This window comes from Balaenoptera acutorostrata, chromosome 5, assembly GCF_949987535.1.
Source record: "Balaenoptera acutorostrata chromosome 5, mBalAcu1.1, whole genome shotgun sequence".
NCBI lineage: Eukaryota > Metazoa > Chordata > Mammalia > Artiodactyla > Balaenopteridae > Balaenoptera > Balaenoptera acutorostrata.
The window spans coordinates 123,789,008-123,816,785 of NC_080068.1; the positions used below are offsets into that span (position 1 = coordinate 123,789,008).

The 27,778-nt window shown below is 37.2% G+C and overlaps 1 protein-coding gene across 4 annotated transcripts in view; it reads right to left on the reverse strand.

Moving 5' to 3' along the window:
* Positions 1–612: 612 nt before the first annotated feature.
* The window catches only part of TNIP3 (TNFAIP3 interacting protein 3), a 34,560-nt gene continuing 7,394 nt past the window's right edge, over positions 613–27,778 (reverse strand). For 2 of the 4 annotated variants that reach the window (XM_057547072.1, XM_057547071.1), the window contains 7 exons: positions 26,113–26,241; positions 21,477–21,596; positions 18,479–18,604; positions 14,294–14,344; positions 13,294–13,407; positions 10,337–10,397; positions 613–1,369 (listed from right to left, as the gene is read on the reverse strand). In XM_057547072.1, the coding sequence (XP_057403055.1) occupies positions 1,338–1,369; positions 10,337–10,397; positions 13,294–13,407; positions 14,294–14,344; positions 18,479–18,604; positions 21,477–21,596; positions 26,113–26,241 (633 nt within the window). In that variant the 3' untranslated portion in view covers positions 613–1,337. The remainder of the gene's footprint in view (positions 1,370–10,336; positions 10,398–13,293; positions 13,408–14,293; positions 14,345–18,478; positions 18,605–21,476; positions 21,597–26,112; positions 26,242–27,778) is intronic. The other 2 variants (XM_007172409.2, XM_057547073.1) reach the window with 2 other exon arrangements.

Sequence of the window (27,778 nt, forward strand, 5' to 3'; positions counted from 1 at the left end):
AGTATTGGCCAAGAATGATTTGTCTCTTTAATCAGTAATATAAAAAACAAAGCTTTAGTGAATTAACGTAAGAGAAGGATAATTCTTTCTCAAGAATTATCAAGAATTAAATAGCCAAAGACTGAGGTTGAAAGTATTTAACTGCATAGTAAGGTTCTTTCATCTTCCTATTACACAAAGCTTCAAGTATTTCCAGAAATTGAAAAAACAAAAAAAGATTGAGCTGGAATTAAGCAGAATAACTTTTGGAAGTTGGAGCTAGATAGTCTCAACTCTTATCTCTGGATTGTTTATTGGACTGCAGCTTCAGTTGACGCTCCTGGTTTTCTTTAGTTACTTCTAGAAGTACAGATATCCGTGAATCTCGCACTCCTGCTTTATACCGCCTTGTAAAGATGATCTCCAGTTGGTCCTAGTAGAATCCTTATTAAATGGATGAACTTAATACTTTTAAACCTGCTTAATCTTTAGACATCTGTCATGTCACTGTATAATTTAATTGCAATAAAATTTGGATACATTCGTTTTCCTTTTTAATTGGTTTGAGAAGACAGAGTTACGTTTTTTGTTAATAATTACGCAAATGCACAGGAAGAAAAACAATTTAACTGCAAATCTATGTGTCTCTGAACTGCTTCTCTAAGTATATATGTACGCAGCAAAGCCATCACCATCACACTAGGATTTTATGTTTCATAATCTAGTCCAGCTAAAAATGAAGCAGGCTCACAATTTCTCATCTTAAAAAAGTGATTTGTTTATAGTTTCAAGTTTACATTCAGATTGAACCACTCACTTAGTTTAAGAATGTATATACACTTCTTTGATTCTATTTATAGTTTCACTAAGGACAACAATGATGAACATAGTATCTAGATAAACTGGCTAAAGAACTAAGCCCCGATAAAAAGAATGGGAGCAATGTTAAAATCTTACTACCGCAGAAACTTTTCCCCCAGGGAACACATATTTAAATCAACATACAATATTACTGCACTGCAAATGGAGCTGCTGAAATCCTGAAATCATCCCTGTGAGTCCAACAGCGATGTGCTGAAGAGAGTTTCAAGGCGTGGTGCCTCATCCATCAACCAAATCTCATTTCGAGGAAGCCGGAAGTTGTGATAGGTTGTATAATTTTGGCCCCTAGGACTTGATCAGGATCTCAGCTGGAACAGCCTTGTCCTCCATCCGTGCCAAAGGGAAACATTACCAGGTATAAGCAGTGGCGGAGGTGATGTGCAGGTGTGGCGGACACAAGCCACAGTAAGAAGAGGAACAAGGGCCATCAGCCGAGCTCTCCCTTGGCCTGTGTGCTCCTCCAACAGCGTGCGCTTCTACGCATTGGCTTTCTTTTCTGAGGAGAAACCTATGAAAAACAGCAGGAAAATGTTTCAGATTGAAAATTAAAAATTCATTTCTCTTCTTCTGGCTTAAGGCTAACATAAACTTCGAGGCTGGCGAGAAAAGAAGTATTTTGTTCATGCGCACCCACAAGTTTACACTGAGAAATCAAGAGGCAGCAAATGGAAGGTTATTATTTTCAGGACTGACATATGCTTACCATTTCGTGAAACCACTTGTGGCCTAGTCCTAATCACGCCTGACAAGGATATACTACTTCTCATTCTTGCTGGCATTTTGGTGGCTCTGGCATTTGCTTATGAAAGTGAGTCATATGTGTTACTATTTGGTTCAGTACTCATCCCACAGAGAGATAACTGCCAAATAAAGTACTTTAAAAATACGATACTGGGTGCGTTCTTGCCGAAGCCATAGAAAAGATCACAGGTCTTACGATGTGAGAGTGTATCACGAAAACCAATATGAAAAATTTGGAATATTTTAGTAAGAACAGGATAAAATGCCACAAATAAGTGCCATAGGGAAAACAAAATCAAAGAAGTCTACTCATGGCAACAGAAAAAAAAATCGCATAAATGCCAAGAAATAAGGTGTTTTCCTGGTTCATGATAACGTTTTAGTATACGTTAAATGTTTTATACTTGCTGCCCTGCATTTGGTATTTCAGAGATATGCTAAACTAACATTTTAGTAACAGGAAGATAAAAGGTTACTTTTTCAGGCTGAAAAAATATTCTTCTGAGAACTGTGGCCATTATATAAAAAGGTATCTACTGGAAACAAAATGAAAAGACAAGCTACTGAATTGGAGTAAATACTTGCAAATGATATGACTGATAATGGGTTAATATGTAACATATATAAATAGCTCATACAACTCAATATCAAAACAAACAAACAAACAACCCAATTAAAAATGGGCATAAGACCTGAACAGACATTTTTCCAAAGAAGACAGTCATTTGACCAATAGGCACATGAAAAGATGCTCAACATCATTGATCATCAAAGAAATGAAAATCAAAACCACAATGAGATATTAGCTCACACCTGCCAGCATGGCTATCATCAAAAGGACCACAAATAACAAATGTTGGCAAGGATGTGGAGAAATGGTAACCCTTGGACACTGTTGGTGGGAGTGTAAATTGGTGTTGCCACTGTGGAAAACAGTATGGAGGTTCATCAAAAAAACTAAAAATAGAACTACCATATGATCCAGCAATTCCACTCCTGGGTATGTATCCGAAGAAAACAAAAGCACGAATTCAAAAAGATATATGTACTCCAATGTTCATAGCAGCATTGTTTACAATAGCCAAGATATGGAAGCAACTTCAGTGTTCATCAACAGATGAATGGATAAAGAAGATGTGGGATATATATATATATATATATATATATATATATATTATATGTATTATATATATCCATTACATATATAATGGATATATATAATATATATAATACATAATATATATATAATGGAATATTACTCAGCCATAAAAGAGAATGAAATTTTGCCATTTGCAACAACATAGATGGACTTGGAGGGTATTATGTGAGATAAGTCAGACAGAGAAAGATAAATACTGTATGATATCACTTATATGTAGAATCTAAAAAATACAACAATGAGGGAATATAATAAAACAGAAACAGACTCACAGATATAGAGAACAAACCAGTGGTTACCAGTGGGGAGAGGGAATGGAGAGGGACAAGAAAGGGGCAGGGGATTAAGAGGTACAAACTACCACACATAAAATAAATAAGCTACAAGGCTTTATTGTACAGCACAGGAAATATAGCCAATATTTTATAATGAATGGATGAATATGTTATAATGAGCTATGAGCAGAGTATAACCATCAAAAATTGTGAATCACTATGTTATACACATGAAACTTATATAATATTGTAAATCAACTACACCTCAATAAAAAAAGAAAAAAAATTTAATGCCTTTTTGGAAAGTTATATTAAACATAATAAGTATCATACTTTCTCAGAAATGTTAGCTACAGTTTCTACAGGAACTTAGCCGCATAACGTTCTTAAGATATTTGTGGTGTACGTTTTTGAAATTACATGCAATTTATGGCACTGAATTACATTTTATGGCAAAGAATTGATTTACAATATATACCTGAACTTTTGGTGTATTTTAAAGACAGACTAGACATGATTATGCACTAAACTGAGAAAATATAAAAATATAGGTAAAAATGAGTTTAGATGGGAATATGATAACTTTATAATAATTTTTTAAAGTCTGGAAGCATTCCTTAATTTGATTAAAAAGCTTTTGCATTTCCAAAAAGAAAAGATATCTAATATGGTGAGAACATGAATTTGGATCCAGAAGCATAATCTACTGGTCTAACCAATCCTGAAGTTTAGAATTAATCCACTAATTAATGATACCTACCTCTAGGTATCTTAAAACATTAAGAAAAATTAGTTCCTGTGTAGTTTTTACAGCACTCTTGTGAAATAGGTATAGAGGCAAGGGCTACTACCCCCAAGTTTTAGATGGAGAGCAGCTATGGCCCATGAGATAATCCATGGCAGAATGGAAATCTGAACAAAGGCAAATACAGGTCTTGAGTTCCTTGAATGGAAGGCAGAGTGTCCTTATATAGTGAAGTTGGTTAGAGACTTCTGTCGTGAGACTTGGCTCTGCAGTTATGGGGGCAGGACAAGAGAAACACCACAAGGGAATGTGTGTCCTCACCTGCTAGGAAGAGTTGGCTTTGCTTATTGCTTGGTGAAGGACTCCACCCAATAATTGGGTAAGTAACTATCTATTAATGGTGTTGGTTACACTGTAGGTTTCCATGTTCACAGGAGCGCAGGTTAAGTAGCCTGATGCCAAAGTGATCTGAATAGACCCCAGAGATCTTGGTGGCAGAAGCCATGTCTCAACTCTACATCAAGTATTAGCTGAATCTAAAGTTCAGTTGGTGGTTAAGAGTGGAGGGGGTATCAGTGCCGCAGGGGGGTTTTAAAAGGATTGAGGGGACTCTGCTCTCTACATGCCCACTAACCTCTTTGAATGTGAACTCTTAGGCATGAACAGTAAGGAAACCTAGGTAAGTAGACTTTCTTCCCAGTTGGGATGCAGAAAGTCTACTTACCTAGGTTTCCTTACTGTTCATGCCTAAGAGTTCACATTTTATATATATATAAAACATATACCTTGCTTTCCTTCCCTATGGATTTTTATCTTCCATTTAAGATAATTACTACAATTTTATTTACCTGGTGGAATTGTGACTAGTCTAGACTTATTGTGTGCATTTTTCTCATCTAGGATCGATCTATCTATCATCTATCTATCTATCTTCTATATCTATTCATACAAAATGTTAAATAGAATGTTTAGTCTTTGCTTATAAAATCAATGTTTGACTAGGAATATATTTACCATCTGTATTTTCATATGTTCCTGTACATATAAATATACTTTTGCACTTTATTATTCTTTTAGCAAAATCATTTAGTTTACTGATAAGCTGACCTTTAGAGCATTAAAGGTGAGGTGGCATTTCTCCTGTAATTCTTTTCAAACAATCTAGAAACAGGCATAAAATTATCTGCCTCTAAGTTTCAATTAATTTCCTTTATTAGGAAAGTAATGTATTTTATAAAAGAAAAATATTGTAATATTTTATCCATCTGTATTGAAAATTACACAAAGTATGGTCTTTAAGTTTCTTCTGTTCCTTACATTTCTTAAGTACTTTTTACTATTTACACTGGTTCCTTTATCTCTTCATACTCTTAGGAACTGGAAAAAATCCAACTAATCCAAGCCATTTACCAATGTAAAATCACCTGTAATGTTTAAATATAAAGACAGTTATAAAAAGACACACCCTGAGAAATAAAGATTCTGGCTTTCAGGACAGGACCATTAGAATTTATTTAAATAGAATAAATGCAAAGTATGACACTATTACATTTTACTTAATGCAGAGCATGGGGTGGTCCATATTGCTTAGTGGTTACAATGTGGGCTTTGGAGCTAGACTGTGTGGGCTTGTCTGTGTCCCAGCCAATAACCAGCCATGTGGGGTTGGACAAGTTACATGATCTCTCTGCTTCTCAGTTTCCACATTTACAAAACAGGGACAACGGCAGTCCTCGTTTCACATGGTTGCTGTAAGGTTTTGACGAGATAATAAATATAAGGCCCCTAAAATAGTTTCTGGCATATAGTTAGTGTTATTGGGTGAACCGTGTCCCCGCAAAAGATATGTGTAAGTCCTTGCCCCTGGTACCTGTGAACGTGTCCTTATTTGGGAGTAGGCGCTTTGCAGACATAATCAGGTTAATATGAGGTTACACTGGATTAGCCTAATCCAATATGACTGGTGTCCTTATAAGAGGAAAATTTAGACACAGACACAGAGGGAAGATAGCCACGTGAAGAGAGAGGCAGAGATTGGCGTTATGCTGCCACAGCCAAGGAACATCTGGGACTACTGGAGGCTGAAAGGGTCAAGGAAGGACCCTCCCCTACAGGCTCTGAAGGCAGCACGACCCTACCAACACCTTGATTTCAGACTTCCAGCCTCCAGAGCTGTGAGAGCATAAATTTTTGCTGTTTTCAGCCACCTAGTTTGTGGTACTTTATTATGGTAGCCCTAGGAAACGAATTCAGGCAGTACTCAATTAATTAGTTATTATTAGACATCGGTAAAGGCCAATTATAATGGTTGGGCTTTGATCTTCTATACTGTAAAGAAATAATGATGTTTGCTCACAACACAATCTTGCATGCCTACATTTCATGCCATTCCAAATATGTAAGAATTGAGCTCCAGCTCATTAGACAAAGTTCAACTCTATACCATATGAAAATTTTGGAAGGTACGGAAGTGATTGGCATACAATAGAGTCAGAAAACATAGCCTTTTGACATTTCAAAGAGGAGGAAACAAACAACATGCTTTCAAGGTTGTACTAACTCTACTGTCCCATAATTGTTCTGGAAACATGGAAGTCATTTTGCATCTCATTCTGATAACAGATAAAATGAGATTAAAACTTCTTTGTAAAATCACATGTTTAAACAGAAACTGTAACCCACTGACATCTGGGAACATCATGTAGATGTTGCATTTTCTACATCATGTAGAAAAATGCCATTATGTAATGCTATGCAGAGAGAAAGCTAGGAAAGTCTCAAAGCCTTGAGACTTTAAATCTTGAGGTTCTGAAAGAAGATTTGATTTTCAGTGTGTCCCCAAAGCACTCCAAAATAACCACAGACAGTAGCTGAGAGCAAGGCTGGAAATCAGTTGACCTGAAGACTGTTCCATGTTGCACTCAGTACCAATTGACCGTAATCCTCGGCCAGGGAGCCCTTCACTGGGTCCCCACTCTTCAGAGGACCCTGCTCTGGCCCTCCTCCAGCCAGACTCCCCCTCATCATGTGAGCCCACCTTCCTTTAGAACAAGCTCCTGGCACCCACAAGCAGACCCCCAGATTCTTTGCCAGGTGACCCTGGGTCTGCTTCCAGGCCCCATGTGGTCTTCTTCCCCAGGCCCGAAGACAAGGGGTGCTGTTTGTAGGGTAGTGAGGGGTATACGAAGTTGGGATGTGCCTGCCGGCTGTCCTCAAATTCACGCTCAAGACCCTTCCCAGTGGGTAGGTGGGAGGGAAGGGGGTGGGCCATGGCTCAGGTCTTCCCGTGCCACTGCGTTCTGGCACAGAACTGGTGGGAATCTGAGTGTTCTAAATTTGATGCTGGCCTTCCAGGTATATTTATCAATAGGAGGATAGACTATACTTTAATAGCTTCTAAGCCTGATCCATAACGTTTAAATATTTACAAATAAAGTATGCAGCTTTCCTTGTGTTCTTGTCGCAGACCCTGGGAATGTCAGAGGAGGCTCTAGTGGTAGCAGAGACGTTTAGTCACCCATTTTGTACCCACTGTACCTTTTAAAAATCACAAGGCTACCGCTCTATGGGTAGACATTGGAGCCACTATTTCAGGTTAAATTATAATAAGAGGAATAATTATAAAGGAAGATATTAAGATAAAAATATCCTACATATATTGGGGTCAGAAAAATAAATTTGTCAGGAGTAATAGGAAATTAATAAAAACCGAGAACTAGGACAATCTAGGAAGCATATGTACTAATTAATATTAATTTAAATATCCACATTTTAAAAAGGATCCTTTTTATTTAAATATAAATAAAATATTTTAAGTATTTATTATATGAATAAAATGTATAGCAGTTTTCAGAAATAGTTTGCTTATAGATTATCAGAAACAGTCTAATTTTTCCACTCATTTTTCTTTCCATTGTTTGCATTTTGGTATTTCTAGTCCAAAACACAGGCTATATTGACTAGCAGTATATTCTTGAATAGTGGAGAATAAATGTATTGGTCATATAATGAGACAATAAAAATATCTTTATAATAAAAGCTCTTTAAACCCATATTTTTTTTAACAATCAATACTACACAATTATTTTTAAGAACTCTGAGCAATTGTGTTGGATCGATAAAGCAAAAGGAGCTTTCCAATTAAATAAAACAAAAAATAACAAGAATCACTACCGAAATCAAATAAGGGCACGTGGGATGTTTGTGACAAGGGTGATTTCAGAGCTTCTGCCAAGTGTCATGACCTGGCTTGAGCTTTGAAACAGCATCAGCTTTGGAAGCTAGAAGAGGGGCAACAGGAATTCCAAGCAGGTAGATTTTAAAGTAAGGAGTTTCTTTCTATAATAGTCCCCTAGTCATGATCAGCCCTCTTACCTGCTCCAGACAAGCCACAGTCAGCTGCAGAGCCGTGCTGGTACGGAGGACAGGTTTCAAATGGTAATATAACCCTTCAGTTTCCACCAGGATTGCCCAAGCAAGATTTACCTCATAACACATTTATTATGCACTTATTCTTACATAGTACTGTGTCATTTACCTGTGATATTCTAAGTGTCGAATGAGAAGCACAGATAATATATGCTATGAGTTCTTAGGAAGAAGAGATTATTGAGGGTGAGATACTAGACCTATAATTATCCAAGTTAAGACCCCCATTGTCATTTTTATATCTACCATTTTAGAGAATTTTAATATAGTAAGAGAGGTAGGTTTTCAAGGGCACTACAGGATATGATTCAAGCACAGGTTTTGAAATGTTATACACCTGGAATCTAATCCCAGGGTGAAATCTTCCTAACTCTGTGATTTAGGCATGCTACTTAAATTCTCCAAGCCTCAGTTTCCTCATCTGTAAAATGGTATAATAACAAAACTTACTTTATATATGTAGACCCTGTCACACAACATGTTTTTACATCACAGAGCTCTTATATTTCTTCCCAAGTAGACAAAAATCAGTCGGTTTCACACACTGACTATAAAATTATATTTTTGCATGTTATTTAGTTTCTGAAGATCATCACAATTCATTCCTATTTTATATAATCATTAGTTTCTATTACTTTGGTCCAGGATGAATACAATAGTGATATATAAATGGCTTTATGATATTATTGAATTCTCTACTGCATAATTATACTTTCTAGTGATTCAACTCCAACCCAGGAGAAAATATCTTTAATAGTCATTCCAGACCAATATAATATAAAATGGGAAATTATAATTGGGTGGCAACTCAGCTAATGCATTTCAGACACACAGACATTATGCAACAATCATTATGGTTAATAGTATGCCTTTCTATTAAAAGCTCTCCTTTATGACTGGAACCCAAGAACTTCATTAAAACCAATGGTTATATTAGTAGTAGAAAGAAAAGAAAAAAGAAAGTCCTACAGTTTTCTGATAAATACCTAGACATTTTATTATAGAGTTCCCACTTTTTATCTTTCTTCTGCATAATGCTGCTGTGAGCTACGGCCTTTGCCACCGTCAGTGCTGTTGTGTACAGCTGCCCAGGTTGTGGGCTGCACAACTGTAGGAGGCTCCATTTACGGAGACGACCATGAAAAGCCCTTGGACTTGTGAAGTTCCCAACTGGAAAATTACATATGGCATCCCTGGCTCTCTCCTTCCACTCCATAATGGATTCCTTGTACTAAACACTAGAATTCTGTGACCTCAGATCTGAGCTAAATGAGATAACATTCCAAGTATGGCCTGAAATTGGAATATGGCTCCTCTTCAGCTTTTGTAGATAGATTCCAATCTCTGGAAATTAACAACTTAGAGTCACAGGTATGTGTCATATGAAATTTTAAACATGTAGCAGACATTGCTGACTTTTGATTATATGTGATGAAAACAGAAGAGGGATTATAATTATAGCCCAGTTTATTCAGCCCACTCCTGGGTGGCCTCATGAGACCAGAGAAACAAGCAGTAGAAAGTATAGCAGATTCTGGAAAGAAAGAAGAAAATGGTAAACCAAAGAAAAATAAGGTAAAAGAGTACTCTTAGTTGTGAGTACTTGGTAGGTGACTTTTTCATTTTTCTCAGCATACTTAGAAGTGGGTGTTGTGGGCAACTCTGGCCTAAACTTGGAGCCTGACATTTAGTCATTAGGGAACACAGCTCTGAGCCTTTGGTTTCCTCTGTCTGTCTGCCAGTGACATTTAAAACATCTGTCTAGCAAACTCAACCTGGAATAGTGGATGTGCATCTGTCTTTTGCAGTAGAATCACAGAACTTTGTTGTTGTTGTTATAATGCAGCTCTGCTGGAAGTTCTCATTTCTAACCCCAGATGGAATACTGACTCTGAGATGGAATAGGAACAGAAGCCAGAACTGAGATCCATGCATTTCTGCATTCAAACATTTTCTTTTTCTAAAGTTCAATTTAACCCCAGGTGCATCACATTAGAGTTGTGTATGCAACTCAACTTTATAGTGGGTCCTCCCCAAGTATGAGTGAATGTATGTCGAGTAAACATCCCCAAAAGAGCCCATTAAAATGTAAACATGAAAGAATGCTCAATACAGCTGCGGTCTTACCATTCGCCTTGTCCTGCACATCTGGCGGAAACAGGTCGGGAGCATACCACTGATAGTCTGGCTGCGTGGAACAATAAAACATTATTATAGCAACATGGGCTTCAAACCAAACATAGTGGCATGTTAAAAATATAACTACCCTATGTGGCTTTTGTTATGCAGGCAACACAAAAGGGGTTTCTATCCAACCCTGTGGCCAATCTTGCTCACCTCTCTTATCTCCCTCATCACTATTACCATCTCCTTACCCCCCTCCTAAATCCACTCTGTGTTCAGCCAGAATGTCTACTACTTTGGGAATGTGGCTTTTTTTAAAAAAAAAAAACAGATGTGTTTTGGATATGTGCAGAAGTATAAACACTTTTGTAAAACTTACTATAGCCCGTAAATAAAACAAAAGAATTTATCATCAACAAATACTCTTTATAAAACCCTCGCACAGGAGGCAACAGGAAGACCAAGACAACAGTGTACAAGTTTAATGTTTTCTGGCGGCTCAAGGAAGGAATCTAAGCCATTACATGAGGACAAGTCTTATAGAGGCTCAGGATGGTAAAGGAGCGAAAAGCTTTCCCTTTGTACTGTTCCTCTGCAGAAACTATTCTAAATTGCTTAGTTTAGACTAGAAAGTCAGTGAGAAGAGAGGGTAGACTTGGATTTTTCTCTTGGGATTTTTTCCCTAGATTTACACCAATTAAGAACAGCTAGACATTGAACATCAGGAAACCTGTTAAACAAATTGCATTGAGATAAATCATAAACTAGAGACCTGAATTTCAAAATACAGATCCAAGGCCAGAATCTTTGTATTTAACCACTTAGACCAGAGGAATCTCAGCTCTACCTGCCAAGGAGGTTGGTCCGTCTTCCTGCTCCAGATGCTTATTCCTGCTTCCCCTACCTCTCTCCAAGACACAGAGAACACAGGCCTTTTGTTCTATTATCCAATTACCACCTGAAAATAACTCAGGAGAATTTTCTCTAACAACGAGCCAATAGGGGGCATTTTACAGGGCTGCCAGACCACTGAAAGTAGCCTAAGAGTTCAATTATCTAAGACGCTAAGAAATGCTGCATTTGGTACTGTCTGACCCCACGTTACCCTCACTCAGACACCTAGGCTCTTGGCTCTTTTTGGTCCACAAAAAGCTAAAAGAGGAAATGAGATCACCTCCGTTTTTCATCTCCTCGTTTATTTTTAGATGTCTCAAATAACACATAGGATAAGTGACATGAACCTCAGTTTTATATTCCAGGACAGTTGCCAAAAGAAGGTGAATATACCATAATTTTACAAATGCTATCGCATGTGCTTTAATCCAGGCTTAGAAATAAGCATGAAACATGAAATATTCTTTTAAAATGAAAAATGAAAAATGAAATTACATGAAAAATGTAATTTCTCTCCTTATACTGAGATTTTGTTTAAGTGAATACTGATTGAAAATGTAGTCATTACATGGCTTGGCATCTTGTTTCAAATACAGACGTTTATTTGGTGATAATTTTCAGTGATCTGGACTGCCTAATCTCTTGTAATTGATAGAAAAGGTTTGATGAGCTTTTATAGTAGGTGAACTTCTGCCTTCTTTCCACAAATGAAGATTTGAAGAAAATCGTCATTTTTACTTCTAGGCAAACTTGAATGACTCATTGAATTTATAGTTAACCTTCCACAAGAGTATATCCCCCAATTCCCTAACCTGCAGACAGCTAAACTCCTTAGTAAATTTCTATCTCTTTGTTTCCCACAATATTAATTTCCTTCTACATTCTGAAAAAAATCCAGAATGATAGCTGTGTTTGGAGATTCCCAGAAATGTTTCTAGTGAAAAGTAAAAAGTAAGCAAACGGGTAAAGAAAAAAAAAATGGAGGCAGGAGAGCAGACAGAAGAAGCAACCAACAACAACACAAAAAGAACCAAATTCTCAGCTGTATGCTGTGTCACACCAGGGTCAAATAAGAGATGCTCATTAAATTCTGACATCCTTCCACCACCCAAAGAGTCATTATCTCCTCCCTTGGGAAAAGGGCTTCTGAGTCACACTCAAATACAAAAGTGTGAGAAGTTTCAGGCAGCTAAGAGAACTATGTACTCCTTAAGTGTCCTGCTAGGAAAATCCCATTTAAAATCTCAGATTCTTTGCCTAATTAGAAACACAGTTAATAATAACTAAGGGGGAGGAGGTTGTCTGAGCCAATCCAAAATGCAGAAAAATGCATGATTTATTTCCTGTATAAAGATTCTGTCTATGTAGGCAAAAATAGAGAGTAGAGACAAACTTCCAGACCATGGGGGAGGGTGGGTGGAACACTGTTATTGAGAAGGAAAGGGAGGGTGCTCTGGGTCTGACTTATTCAGGTTGACTGTCCAAATCAATTTCACTCACAACTAATGGCTCCACTGTTCACTTCAGTTTGCTTGGGTAGACACAGCCATAGAGAGCAACGTAAGTGGGTCACTTTTTCTTGGATCCTTTAAGAAGATCCTTTCAACTGGAAAATGTCAAAAACTATTTTGCACAGATGTAGCAATATTCATAGTAGTTGAATATAAGTCTACAACTGAAAAAGGCGTCTCCCAGACTGTTTTGCTATATTCATTTTGCTTTTCTTTATAAACAGAAATGTCTTTTTGGTAGAGTCAGGTATGTCATTAAAAATGACCCATATAAAATGTTATATGTTTGTCCCTGGAATTTTAGCTCAATTCGATACCTTTCAGTTAATGTATTCCTATCTATATGTCCTATGGATACAGTGTCCCAAAGATAATTATAGTGTACGTAGACCACTGCAACTCTGCAAATTAGAGGCTGAGATAAATAGAGGCTCTTTATGTAGACAGTATTATGTGCCAAAATTCCTGAGACAGACATCATTTCTACCAAAAGAGAATATTAGCACTTATTAGAGATATAAGCACTTATTTGTTGCAATGAGAGCTCTTACTTACTGGGTACCTCTGTAGATCCTGCACAGCCCCAGGGCCTGTCAGTAGGCATGGATCCCGCAGGTGGAAATTCCAGCCGTAGTTACTGGTTGGAAAATACATCTGAGGAGAACAATGCTGTTGGTTCACGGGAAGTGGGTGAAATTGGGGAATCACACTGACACTTGTTTTATACAACCACAAAGTTTGGTTGAAATCTTAAGGTTTAGCCTAAATCTGGCATAATACAAATTCAAGATAGGAGGCCTGTCAATGCAGACTCTGGACTGATACAGATGAAGCTCACAGGCCAAATTTTACTTAAGGTGAAGCTGTAGCTACTTTTCCATGTTGAAGAAATTAGAAACACTTGAAAATGTATGTAGAGTTAACTTTGTGTCTCTGAGTTATCTTCACAGAGTCCTTGCTTAAGAAGAACCAGCCTTTAAGCCATAAAATAAATTTTCTTAAACTGCAGCCAGAGACACTGATGACATAACTAAAGTCCAGAGAGGAAATTAGGAATTAAGAGAAACAATATTCATTCCTTAAGGCTACTAGTGAACCAATGGAATAGAATGCTCCTTTACCCAAGAAGACAGTCTACTTTCTCAAAAGAAGGCACAAGTCTTTGACGTAGTTTTCCACTGTTGTGGAAGCAACTGCAAGGAATACTAAGGAAATATATTTCCCAGGAGTTTGTGAGTCTATGGAGAAATCTCCGTTTGCATGAACACACACTAAAGCTTGTGCTACTGTAAAAACGTATTCTGTAACATGTGCTTTTCAAGAGTGTTAGGGTTGAGAGGCCTTGGTGGTACCTAAGCATTAACCCTCCACTGACATTTTAGTTGACAATGAAAAGCATGAGTTGTCCTAGGCCATCTGTAGCAGAGCTTGAAAATGCCTTCAATTGGGACCATGAGGAACTGCTGTACTTGGGAATAAATGTGTGAGTAAAACTTAAAGTTGGCATTTCAAACACGACAAGAGGACTGGTGAATTTAAATAAGGATCAACATACCTGTTTTAATTGCCTTTCTAGTTTTTCTTTCTCCAACTGACAAGCTTTTATCTGTGGACAAAACAAAGGCATTTGTATATCAGAAAGAGCTCAAGTGTTCTAAAGCTACTCTTGGCCCAGAGGGCAGTGATCTACTCAGAAATCCAGGGGGTGAAGCATTGATAACAGTCATGCCAACGAAAATGGCTGAGTTTTGGACTTTTCAGACAGGCACTGGTTCTATCTTGAAATTCCCAAATGAAGTTTGGAAAGTTGGATAGTTTAAAATTGTTATTCCAATTTGTTGGGGCCATTATAATTCTCAGTTTTAGGTTGATGTATTTAGCTCTAGATATAAATATAGATATAGACATAGATATGGATATAGAAACAGCTTCTACTGCTTATTGAATGTAATTGGAATTGGTCAATTGTACAGTCAAAGGCTTCCACAATAAATTTTAGAAGTTGCATATGCACTTAATACATGCCAGACAGTGATCTAAGTGCTTTACACTTAATAACTCACATTCAATCTTCCCAATACCCCTATGTGATACTTAACATTATTATTCCTATTTTACAGATGAGGTCACTAAGGCATGAGATGCTGAGTAACTTGTTCAAAGGCACACTGCTACACTTCATGCTTCTCGCTATTTAAGGTCCAACCTCATCCAGCAGAGTCACCTATGCTGGGTTCCCCCAACATCTGACACATCTAGGGAAAGCTGGTTTTCCTTGGACTCTTTAGTAATGCTATTGTCATCCTTATATCCCTATAAAGCAAGGTCAAATGTCCCCTACTGTATGATACCTTTCCAAGTCCTACCTATCAGAATTATTCTCTCCTTTGGTCCTCCCATATAGATAGCATTTTACATTTACTATATGACTTTTTATAGTCTAATGTGTATTATGTACAGTCAGTTCTCATGATTCATGGTAGTTATGCTCTATAAAGTCACTGTGAACACTGAAGTAGCAAACACTGAACCATTTCTCCCAGGGAAATGCAGGCTTAGGTTCCTACCAGCTTCTGGTCATGCCATTTTTGTAAATCAATCAATACATTATTTTGTTTTACATGTGTTCTGTTAAAGACACCTCATTTAATAAATATTATAGATCCATTAACATTGAACTCATGACCAATAGCGCTATATTCATCCCTGAATGAAGCTTATCTGACACATGCCTTTTCTCCATTAGGCACATCACAGCCTTCCCGTGCTCAGGAACACTGGACAGCACTTCAGCACTATGCTTGGGGGCCACTTAAAAAAAATGAAATCACTGGGGGCTTCCCTGGTGGTGCAGTGGTTAAGAATCCGCCTGCCAATGTAGGAGACACGGGTTCGAGCCCTGGTCCGGGAAGATCCCACATGCTGTGGAGCAACTAAGCCCGTGCACCACAACTACTGAGCCTGTGCTCTAGAGCCTGCGAGCCACAACTACTGAGCCCGTGTGCCACAACTACTGAAGCCTGCGCGCCTAGAGCCCATGCTCCACAACAAGAGAAGCCACCGCAATGAGAAGCCCATGCACCACACCGAAGAGCAGCCCCCGCTCACCACAACTAGAGAAAGCCCGCATGCAGCAACGAAGACCCAATGCAGCCAAAAATAAAATAAATAGAATAAATTTATTTAAAAAAGTGAAATCACCACCAAAAAGCACAAATACGTGAAAAATGTGGCACTATATAGACCATGAAAAGGATGCTTTTTACAGTATGAGATCTGAAAGAAGAAGACAGCATCACCTGTTGGACCTCCACTGGGAACAAGTGTGTCAGAAAGCTCAAGTATTTTGCTGCTCTGTACAAGTTCACAAATGACCTTAAAGGTGGCACAAAAATTGATTTTGGGGTGACAAATATATTTTAGTGAGTAGGCAAATTCACAAAAATGGAATCTGCAAAAATGATGAGGACAGACTATATATGTCCCCCTCATTATCTTGTGAGTCTTTTAATAGAATGGATCATTTTTTAGTTCCCTCACAGCATATAGCAGAATGCCTTGCAGAAAGAAAGCATCAAAATTAGATTACGAGGCACTGAATGTGGCAGGCTAATTATACAACTAAATGAAACTATTAAAAATTCTCCCTTCCATCAGATTATTTATGAAATACCTGTGAGCCATTACTTGAACTAGATGTTTCTGCATAGATTTTTTTTCACTTAACCCTGAGAACAGCTTTGTGAAGTCATGAGGTAGGTATCATTATCTATATTTTACAGGTTAGTATGCTGAGAGAGGTTAAGCAACTTACTTTTAGAGACAGAGGTTTTAGAGTTATAAGAAACATTTTAGAGATCATCTACTCCAACTTTTTCATTTTACAGATGAAGAAAAGAAAGCACAGAAAGGTTGAATATTTGATCAAGGTCCTCACTGATTGTCAAAGCAGGCATGAACATTGGGCTTTTATCCTTAAGTATCTCCTAAGTATCTTTCACTTCACCACACTGACTGTTTTACCAGTCATTGCCTTAAAATGTCCTTCGTGATAGGAAGAATAAACTCTGGTATGTAAGCAACTAGTGGCAGATCGATTTGACCTAAAAATTCCTTTGGTCAAGTGGTCCGTTTGGACCACAGGTAATATGCTACTCAAATAAGGTAATGCCTATTCTATCACGGCATTTAATCTGCTGTTAATACATTTAACATAGATTGTTAAACCATCTATTACATCTGGTGAATTCTGTCTTCCTTTCACCTGAGTAAATGAGACTTTTGAAGAATAAATGCTTGGATTATCATTATATAGAAAATTTTGATAGTTTTAGCATATCACTAGGATCCTCCCCTAGTTCATAAGCAGTTATACTGTACTGTAATTAGACAATACATTTATTTTTTGATATCAGTCAAAAATTACAGATGACACGGGAATGAAAATTACTGTGAATTACAGTCTATAATGTAAGTATGTGGTTGTGTGTTTCTGGCTGTACTACAGCTTTTATAATGGCAAGAACATTGCCAGTCTAGACAAATATTTATCATCAATCTGAATTTAATGTAGTAGAATGAATAAAATTAAAATATGGCAGGAAGTAAAATGATTTGTGCAGTGACAACTTCAAAAAAATTAAGGCAGCTTTGCATGTAAGGCATACAAATTGAGACAGTGATTTTCTCACCAAGAACAATCAGAACATTTTCTCACCCACTGTTGTAAAAGTATGCTGCATGAATTATTTTCAGAAAAAGCAGTTTATTATATTTTTACCGTTATTTTATTCCTTCCAGTTTCTTAGAAAGGAAATGGTTCTGCCAAATAATTCTCCATGTAAAACTAGGAACTTAAAGTTAATCTTTAAAAAAGATGTCAAAGAAGAAACTAAATTTAACTCACAATCTACTTTGTATTAGGAAGAAGGGGATGACAAAGTTTAAAATCTCTTCTAAGACTAAGAATCTTGAAGCTACAGAGCTGTCACAGCCTGTCCCACAACAATTTCTTGTTTATTGAAAAACACTGCATAATTTTGCAAATTAAGAATTTCGTGGTTCACTGTTTTTCTTAAGCCAAATTTGTGTTAGCTACGTTTCCCTCATTAACATCAATATTTACCCATCACGGCAACTTCCTGAGTCTATGTTTAATAAATTCTATTGCACCTAATTTTAGTATGCTTACATTTAATATTCTATTCTAATAAAGTGGCTAACATTATCTGGCTTCCTTGAGAGCACTCCGGTTACTTTAAATCTGGGAACCCACTGAACAAAATTCTTGGTTTCACTAGGTATATAAATGACATTTAGTATGTGTGTTTTTAGAAGACAGGAACATTCCAACATAGCCCTTCAAAGAAATTGATAAGAATTTAGAAACAACTTTACTGTACTAGAGTGTTTTGGCTTTGAATTTGAGTGCTAGGTAGTTCCAACTCCCATTCTACCAAGATAAATATTATGAGAAAAAGATCAAAAGAATTGGATTTTATAAAAGTCTTTGGAATCTGATTTCTTGGAAAACTCCTTAATATACTTAAGATGAAAGAAATCTCTAGTCATTTTCATCTCTTTACAGGATTGTTTAAGAATGATTTCATACCAGGTGCTAATCTCTCAAAAAAAAAAAAAAATCCAACGGCAATTAACAGAAGCCAAAATGTCTGGATTTTTAAATGAGAAAATAAAAATAAAATACATACATGCTGGCAAAGATTATTTGGACTTATACCTGAGAATTCAGCCTGTTCAACTGGGTTTGAGAAGTTTGATTAATTTGCTGTAGCTCCTCTTTTTGTTGATTAAGTCTTTCTCGGTCTGATCGCTCCTTTTTGAAGTCTTCTTCGTATATTTGCACCTAGGAAATATTAACTTACTGTTACTGCTAGCTTCCTTTTCTCTTAAGCCATTTAAATGAGTTCTGGAGTGGTGCTATCTGCATTTGTCCAATCTGAGACATTCCCGTCCTCTTTTCATGAATATTTCTTTATGGTGGGGCTCTATCTTGATACATATGACTATAATTTTATCTTTCACTTTGTTTATAATGGCAGTTCTCAACTTTTTTCTCCTTGAGCATATATCAGAAATTCATAAGTAAAGTAATAACATGGATATTTTGAAAATAATTCCCCTCACCGATTTTTTATTGCATATTCCATGATTGTGATGAAGCCTTGCTCCTCCCACCCCATCAGTGTTAAGTTTCACTGTTTTGGAGCAAATCATCCATCTCTAAAACAAGGCTTTGATGTATAAATATTGCTTGAAGTTCTGAAAGACAGTTTACTGACAATAGCTGCTAAGTGAAACCACTAAAAACTGACATGCCAAAGTTTCTAAATATAAATTATAAGTTTAGCACAAGATAGAAATGGAAGGCTCATGTATGTGGGAAAGCAAAGCATGTTTATTGAAAGATATTCACCAGAGTTGGCCTTTATAAATAATTGTGGGAGTATATCATAAAAAAGAGTAACATTCTAGTGGAATGCCTCTCAAGAGGTACTCCAAATATTCCAGAAAAGTAATCAAAACAACCCCCCCAAAAACAGATTTAATTATTGTTGTTTTAATTGGCGTAGTGTTGGCTGATGGCTTGGAGACTAGAATGTGGAGTTATGAAAACAAATGAAGCTTAAGAAATGAAGCAAAGGAATTCCTCTAAAACCAGATTTAAACTACAACTTACATGAGAACCTAGTAGCTAGATTTCGTCTATTAAAGTTAATGCACATTGCACCACCATCAGCAACAGTGCAACAAATTTTAACTAAAGGATTATCAATTTTAAGTCAATAATAATAGAACAAAATGTAATAGGCAAGGGGGGGGAATTAAACATTTTACATGGATCTAGATGCAGATATACATATTTAATTTCAAGGCTTTATTCACCAGAAGGTTGCAAGGGAATTATACACAGCCAAGCTGACATTTTGTTTTGGGGTGCTTTTTTTTTTTTGGTTGAGAGCTCGATTCAAATCCAGACACAGTTAAACCAATGCTCTGTAAATAATTACCAGAGGCATCTGAAGTGGGAGAAGTCCATCTGATTAGAACAGAACACTCTGTATCAAACACAACACTGATAGCAATTTCATCACTTAGATGGCCAAGATTCAAGCTCAGTTTCTTTGTGAATTTAAATCCTTTAGGGTTTCACGCAGCACTTGGTGATGTAATGATTGTGGGTACCCAATTAGAAATGTGCACAGTTAAAATGTGAATGCCGAAAGCTAGCAAAAGGGCCATACAGAAACGAAGGAGATGGATTCTGGTCTACTCTTGGGGTTTATGAGAAGAAGAATACCTGCCATTGTCTGTATCAAATACGAATTAAACCTTTACTATAAACACGTGTAAGAGCAACTCTCTCGCATGTGGTGTACATTATATGGGAGCACTGAAGATGACTCAGGTGTCTGAACGTAAGCAGTACCTTTTTCAGAGGAATCCTGGCTAGCGCCAGTGGTACTTTAGGGGTTGAGAATTTGGCAGTTTTAACACTCTGATTATACACTTATTCTTTCCATGGGTCTATTTTCAAGCTGTATATTTGATCCTGAATGTAATGAAGCAGATTATTCAAACTGAGTTGATGGAAGAGAAAATCCAACTTTATGTCAAATGCTCTGAATTTTTTAGATTTATAGATAGGTTACTTCCTATGAAGTAATAACAATAAAGTAAATAACAACAACAATACCACAATTGCTCTATTCTTCCTTGTATTGCATCAGGAATCCTTGTAATTGGCACTTGCTCAGAGCAAAACAGCCAACAAGTCATACCCAGGGGCATCAGAAAATAATACTTCTCGGCTCTTTGTTCTATGACATCCTATCCCCTGCCCCTGCCATTGCTAACATATTACTGACAATGTGTGCTTCCGGGATTGGAATTCCTGTATTTCCTGTACTTATCAATATCACTTTGAAATGTTCCAGCCCTTTGCTTATATTAGTTTATTTAACCTCTTACAGGAAAAGAGATGTGATATGCATGGGTGGCTCCTCAGCTAAGCCAGCTCCAGCTGGCTGAACTGAAATTAGACTCAAGTAGTTTAGGCAGTGCTATATCCCCACAGCCCTATGTTGCTGGTGCATGCAGAAGCTTAGAGAGAACATCCTTTACTCTTGCTGTGCACTTGGAAACAGTGAGTGAAGTGGGGCGAGGTAGGAGGAGGAAACCATTGTACATCAGTAAATTCCTAGGTGGTGCCCTGTGTATGTAGGGGTAGATGAACAGAACTGGCTCTTCAGTGACTGTGATTGTGCAGAGTATTCCCTTTAAAGCTGCCCTCATTGTTCAAAAGCCCAGAGGCCTGCAGCTACACAATAATAGCCCGGCTGCTACCATTTTCTGAAAAGGTCCAGAGTTTGGGTTAATAGTGTCTTCAAAATAAATCATGTCTACATGAAACCCTCTAGACCCAGTGCTAATAGAATTTCACTAAAAGGTTAATTAGCATGCCCCCTTTTTAAGTGTAGGATCTTGGGCGAGCCACTTAACCCATCTGAAACTCAATTTTCTCTTTTATAAAGTGTGAGAGTTGGACTAGGGGATCTATATTTTCCCATAAAGCTTTAAAATTAGGTAATTCTAATAAAAATACATGCAAAAACCTTTGACATGTTTTGAATAGGAGGACTTCCAGAAATGGCTAAAGCAGCGTGAACAATGGGCCCTAAGTTCTCCGCATGATTGCTCCACTTTCAACTTCTCACCTGCTGTTTGAGCACTTCCATTTCTGTTCTCATCTCCTCATGGCTGCACTCCATTTCAGACTTCCCCAAACAGTCCTCAGGAGATGAAGAACACTCCATCTTCAAGGCATCCTGAAGAGCCTGTGTTATAAGCACACTGTTGGCCTGAGAGTTGCCACATTATATGAATTTCTCTACAATTCTTACAGTCATCTCAAATGCACTCCTAAGGTAGAATTTCATTTTTAATGCTACTTTCATCACTGAGTAACTTTCTTCATATATGCATTTATATCAGAATCTCCGTCTTTTCTCCATGATGGTACTTATGTTATTCAACTCTCATTGTTACTTGAGAAGGCTTTGGTGTTAGAGCCCCTTCCACCTAGTCAACCATGAGTGGAAAACAGATACACAGCCTTTCTCTAGAGTCTCCGCTTCAGTCAAATATATGCTCCATCAATAAGGCTCAAGCTTTAGGGAGCATCAGAATCACCTGGAGAGGTAGCAAACACACCCACGCCTGGGCATTGCCTCCAGGGATCCTGAATCAGTATATCTGGAAGCAGGGCCTGAGAATCTGCATTCCTCAAAAGCTGAGCTCCTGATCTCAGAAGACATTTAAAAAAAAAAAATATCTTCATTGACGTATAACTGCTTTACAATGGTGTGTTAGTTTCTGCTTATACCAAAGTGAATCAGCTATACATATACATATATCCCCATCAGATGGCATTTTGAATAATGTATTTCTGCTATATAACCATGTCCCTTACAGGACAGAGGGAAACTCACATAAATGGAAACCCAGGCAGATTCATTATCCACTGTTGTACGGTTCTGCTCTGTACTCCTTCAGCATAACATGCCTTGGCCTAGACACAGTCATATTTATTCTCCAATAAAACATCCATTAACCCACTAGAGGGTGGAGAGAGTGCTCTGCTTTCTTGACATGCAGTACAACTTGGTGTTTTCACCATGGGGTGAGGAAGTGAAGCGAATAAGAGACACTTAGATTTGCCAACCAGCTCATCATCCTTACTCATAATTCCATGGCACTCTTATATATACTATACGTTTTCAGATTATATGAAAGACATTGTCTCTATTCTGAAGACTTCTGGCTCATGATGAGTTAAATAAAACGGCCACCAAAAATTGTGACAGAACATACCTCATCCTGTTGTGGTCTCAGAGCCCACACACAATATGACTACTTGCTCATTATCAAATGAGTCCTCTATACAAATAGAAAAGGTTCACTTCCAAAGCTCCAAGACTTTACTACCTCTGTATTTCTTTAGTAGCTTCGATAGTGTTCATTTGATGAATCTATTAGTAACTCACTTCCCTGCATTACTATACAATATGGTCATAAGGATAGAAAAGAAAAGCAAATTTAAGGTCTTAAATATGCATAGTTAAGATTAGAAATTTCCTAATAGAATGTCTTATAGTCTAGCCTGATGTAAATATCATTTTTCAGGTAGTTGTAAGAAAAACAAGAACTTTTTTCTTCCTCCAAGAATTATTAGACAACAGAAGTTGCTTAATAATTTGTGTTTTGTTAGAATTTATTGCTAAGCTACATAGTTCTAGGAATTATCATAATAGTTATATTTTTAAAAAATGTGTCACTAGTAATAGAATCTAGGGTGGGGTGAGCCAAGTGAGTCAAGATAATCAAATATGCTGGTTCTATATCCTACAGCTATGAATAGACTATTTTTTGTAGGTCTTGTAATATTTGAATTTTCTGATCTACCTTTCATGCTATTCAGACTTCTAGAAATTTTGCAAATGAGTCATAAACGAAAGGTGAGTCTAGTAGACATTTATTCCATCTTGGGGTTTTCCAACTTCCTTGAACAAACACCTGTAACCTACTCTAGAGCAGCAGTTTACCATAAGCACGGATATACTAAACAGATCTACCCATCTCACAATGGCAAGATGTCAGACACATCAATTTTGCCCATGGGTGGCCCTGGTTGACTAGCCTCAGGTAATTTCTCTCACTTTGATCAAACATCTGGCTTCTCTGTCAAGAACCTGATGAAAACAATGCCCTTAGGTATCTCCCTCAAAGCAAATAAGTAAAATTCAGTACACACAGTTGTGTGAACTTCTGAAAACCATATGTTAATTGCTAAGGTGACATGCTACCAATTTCTGCTGAGACCGGGTCAGCAGGCAGTGGGTTTGTGCAAGCAGAGTGGACCCCAAATTTCCATGCTGTGATGAATGGTGTGCACAATTAGCTACCCAAATTATCATTTTGAGTAACTTCTATTTATTACAGTGGTAAAAGAGAACAGAAGAAAAATCTATACTGTAAAATAATAATTTCTTACATTTCATTAGACACTAATACTAAATGAGAAAAAACCTAAATGAGAAAAAAATGAGAAAAAAAATCTCTTTATAGCTCATCACTTTCTATCTATGTTTTTAAAGTGACAGTTGAAGGTATAGATGTGTGAGATGAAATCTTTTCTGGCTTGAAGTACCTTTTATTTTTTCTTACTACTCATAAGTAATGTGTTACACCTATTAAAGCATGAATCTCAGGGCCAAAATTGGCTACTGAACATATTATGTACCAGCAAATTACGTTAATTAGTTAATTCATCCATTCATCCAGTCAACAAATATTTAAGAACATATTATGAGCAAGGTCCCGTTCTAGGCACTTGGAATATAGCAGTGAACAAAATAGAGAAACTCAGGGCCCCATTATGACTGTTGTCTTTGTGAGCCCCTTCCTCCTAATAAATATGTAGTAAAATTATATATTATAATTGCATTCTTACAAAGATGAATATGTTAATATTAATATGAAAATGTTTTTTCAACCTCATACTTTAGTTTTTTTCTTCTGACTTTAAGAGGAATTAAGCATATTAATGGGCCACTGTAAGTATTGTGGGCCCTCAATACTGTGTCCATCTTGCCTAGGAGAGAAGTCTGCCCTGCAAATATCCTGCCCACATGGAGCTTACAATCAAGACTGGGAGACAGGATACAATTAAGATAATAAATATGAGACATTATGCATATACTAGAATGCAATGAATTCCAAGGAAAAATTAAAACAGGAAATATTAGAAGTGGAGTATGCAATTTTAATTAAGATAACCAGAAAAATCCTCTTTGAGAAGATGACAAGCTCTGAATTTTACTGAAATTAATTTTTCTCATTGAGATTTTATGATTATAATCATGAGTTTTAAAGTTTTTACTAATTAAAAAAATTTTTCTATAAACACACCTACACAAAAATGAAGGTTATACATGGGTTTGAGTAAAAAACAGAGTTCTTGGCTGTTTTAATTTCTACAGGCTTTATATCCTTGTGCCTACATTTATAGAAATAGAGAACAGAAGAAAACTGATAAGTAATAACATATCAAAAATGGGAGAGATTTCAAATATAATCTCAATTAATGTCAGTTCCTCTAATTCATTTGCGAAGGATTTCCAGCAGTGATTAAGACAGAAAATTCATTTGCCTTGAATTTGTATCTCTGAACATTGTTTTTCTCTCTTAAACGACAGAGAAGTACATTGTTTACGAAGTCAATCTCCAATTTCTCATTTTCTCCTGAATAATAACTTGCCCCATAAACAGATCAAACATAGCATGACATTTGTAAAGCACCCTATCAACCATACAGGCATATAGTTAACACTTTGGGGATATTTAAGTTACACCTCTGAACACTACTTAACTACAAGATGCCACACGGTCCCAAAGGCAAGCACTGAGCACGTGTTTAAGGCCAGTCAACCACCTACTCTTTTTTTAGAAGATAATTTCTGTTACTTTGGTCAAGAAATATCTAGCTTGAGAGATGACTATCTCAACTCAACCATGTACTACAAGTATTACTATGGTCCACATACGACGTGGCTCTTGGAAAAGTCAACAGCAAAGGATTTATTTTTTTTCCCTGAACAAGTCAGTAATCCCTCCCCCCAAGAAAATTAAGGTTTAGTCCATTAAAACAACACACACACACACACACACACACACACACACACACACACACACGTCATCCTTTTGCAACAATTCACAGGCTCCTTTGAATTGTTGGAGCAAAGGCATTAAATCACCAGCATTTTCTTAATAGACCTACACCCCACTCCCCAACCCCCCATTAAAGGTGAGTTTTAGGCTTATTCTCAGGAAGGCTGCCATCTCATTATTGGGTTTGGCGTTTAGCCTGCTTCCAGATAGTCTGTACTACACTCAGCAGCTCCACAGTGATGATTTTAAAGAGCAGCCTGCTTTCCTCAGGAAACTTTTGTGGTTGACCAAGAGATAACGCTACTATTTGCAAACACCCACTTGCTTTATGTGGTTCTTTGAACTACCAAAAAAAAAGTTCTTATTCTCTTCTATAATTTCTCCTTATCTCTTTCTTTAATGACAATTCTTTGCAGAGACATGAATTCCCCAAAAAATTCTTAGCCAAGTATGGCTGAACGAAGCAGAGAGGAGTGATTTATGCAATTACAGAGACCTCCCGTGCAAGCCCCCGAGACTGTGAGCTGCATTGCAGTGTGGATTTTGCTGTGAGCCTCAGCCCAGAAAGTGCTCTTTATACAGAAACCTCTCATTTGATCTCTCCAGCTTCACCTGGCCTGATACCTTATTGAGGCGTTTTATTTCGCATTCAAAATGTTGCTTCTTCTGGTTCGCGAGAGCATTTTTTTCCTTCAAAAGCTTATTCTCTCTCTTCAATTCATGTAATTCTTCATTTAGGCTCTCCTTTTCCTTCTGAAGTAGAAAGCAAGAAAACAAATTCAAAATCAATAAAATTCAGATGAGATGATATTGTAGGACTACTTCTGAAATAAAAAACAAACAAACAAACAAACAAGAAACAGGACCTGCTAGATTTTCACTTAACATTCCATTTGAGCAATAATCTCTGGGTGGAGGTCAGGATTAGGATAGAAGAAATCTTTATGTTATCCTTACTGCTACTAAGTTTCGTGACCCCAGAACAAGCTATCAGAATCCCCACTCCTCACTTTCAAGGGTCAAATGGGTCTGCAGAAAAAGCTACTTGCTATGCACCCTTACAAGGTGATGAAAGAGTGACTCGGTAAAAATAACTGAAAGTTCTAATATGCAAAGTGTCATTGCAACAAAAGATACCAAATATCTCAAAGCCCAATCCTGCATCATTCAGGACTGGTGAGAGACAGAGAAGAGGATAAAAGATAAAACCTCAGGCAATAAGACATTTCACCACAGATTATTATTCAGAGAACTGTATTGTTCTGATGATTACTTTTAAAAGGTGGAGATGGGCTAGTCCAACTGCCATCACTCCTCCGCTTTCCAGATCACCTTCAAGGAATCCAGTGTTTTAAGTACCTGAAGCAAGGTCGGTGGCTTAGACACTAACAGACTCTGGATTCAGACAACATCTGCCTCCTGTCTCTTAATTTTATATTCTGGACAGTAAACTTTTTGTGGAGTGAATTGAATTTTTAATGAGACTACAGTTTTAACCCAGTAAAATAAACATTCTGGAATTTAGGTAAATCAAGATGAGGAAGTAGCTAAGATATATGTTAAAGTATATTATTTTAATAGCTAATATTTCCCATCACAGTGATTAAAGAAATCCACTTTAGGTGAGTCGTTTTCTTTAAAAGTGAAAACACTTCTCTTTGCCTTTGTTTAAACAGAATAGGTCCATATGCACACATAGAAAATTTACCAATCTTTTTCTAACTTAGCATAGTTTAAGAGAAAATTATTTCCACAAGAAAATGGTCCCAACTGCATAGGGAAAAAATTACCATGATTCCTGTGCTGCGAGTACATGGAACCGAAAGGTTCTTACGTGGCAGAATGGGAGTTGCTAAGCAAGGAAGGGAACCTGGACTGATGATGTCTGCACTGATTTGTGACCTTGCCTTAAGATTTGGGCACGTTTGAAAATACAGCCAACTGCATCACAAGACTTCACCTGAGAAAATCTACCCTTCTCGTTCTTTCCTAACATGCCTGAAAAAAATGAGAGGCCATTAGAGCTCAAGGGTCTCCTCCCATTTTCTACAAATCCATGGAGTCCCATAACTAAAAGTAAAACCGGGATTCTATTTTAAGAGAGGCCATCACCTCAATGGCCACCTTCTAGTTCTCAGGAGGATTAAAGGGGCCTTCCAGTCTGGAGACTGGGCTCAAGTCCCATTTTTCCACGTGCTACATGATCGAGGACATTAAGTCATCGAAGCCCTACGTCTCAGTCTTCTCATCTCTAAAACGGCAAAAATAAGAGTCTCCTCACAGATGGGCT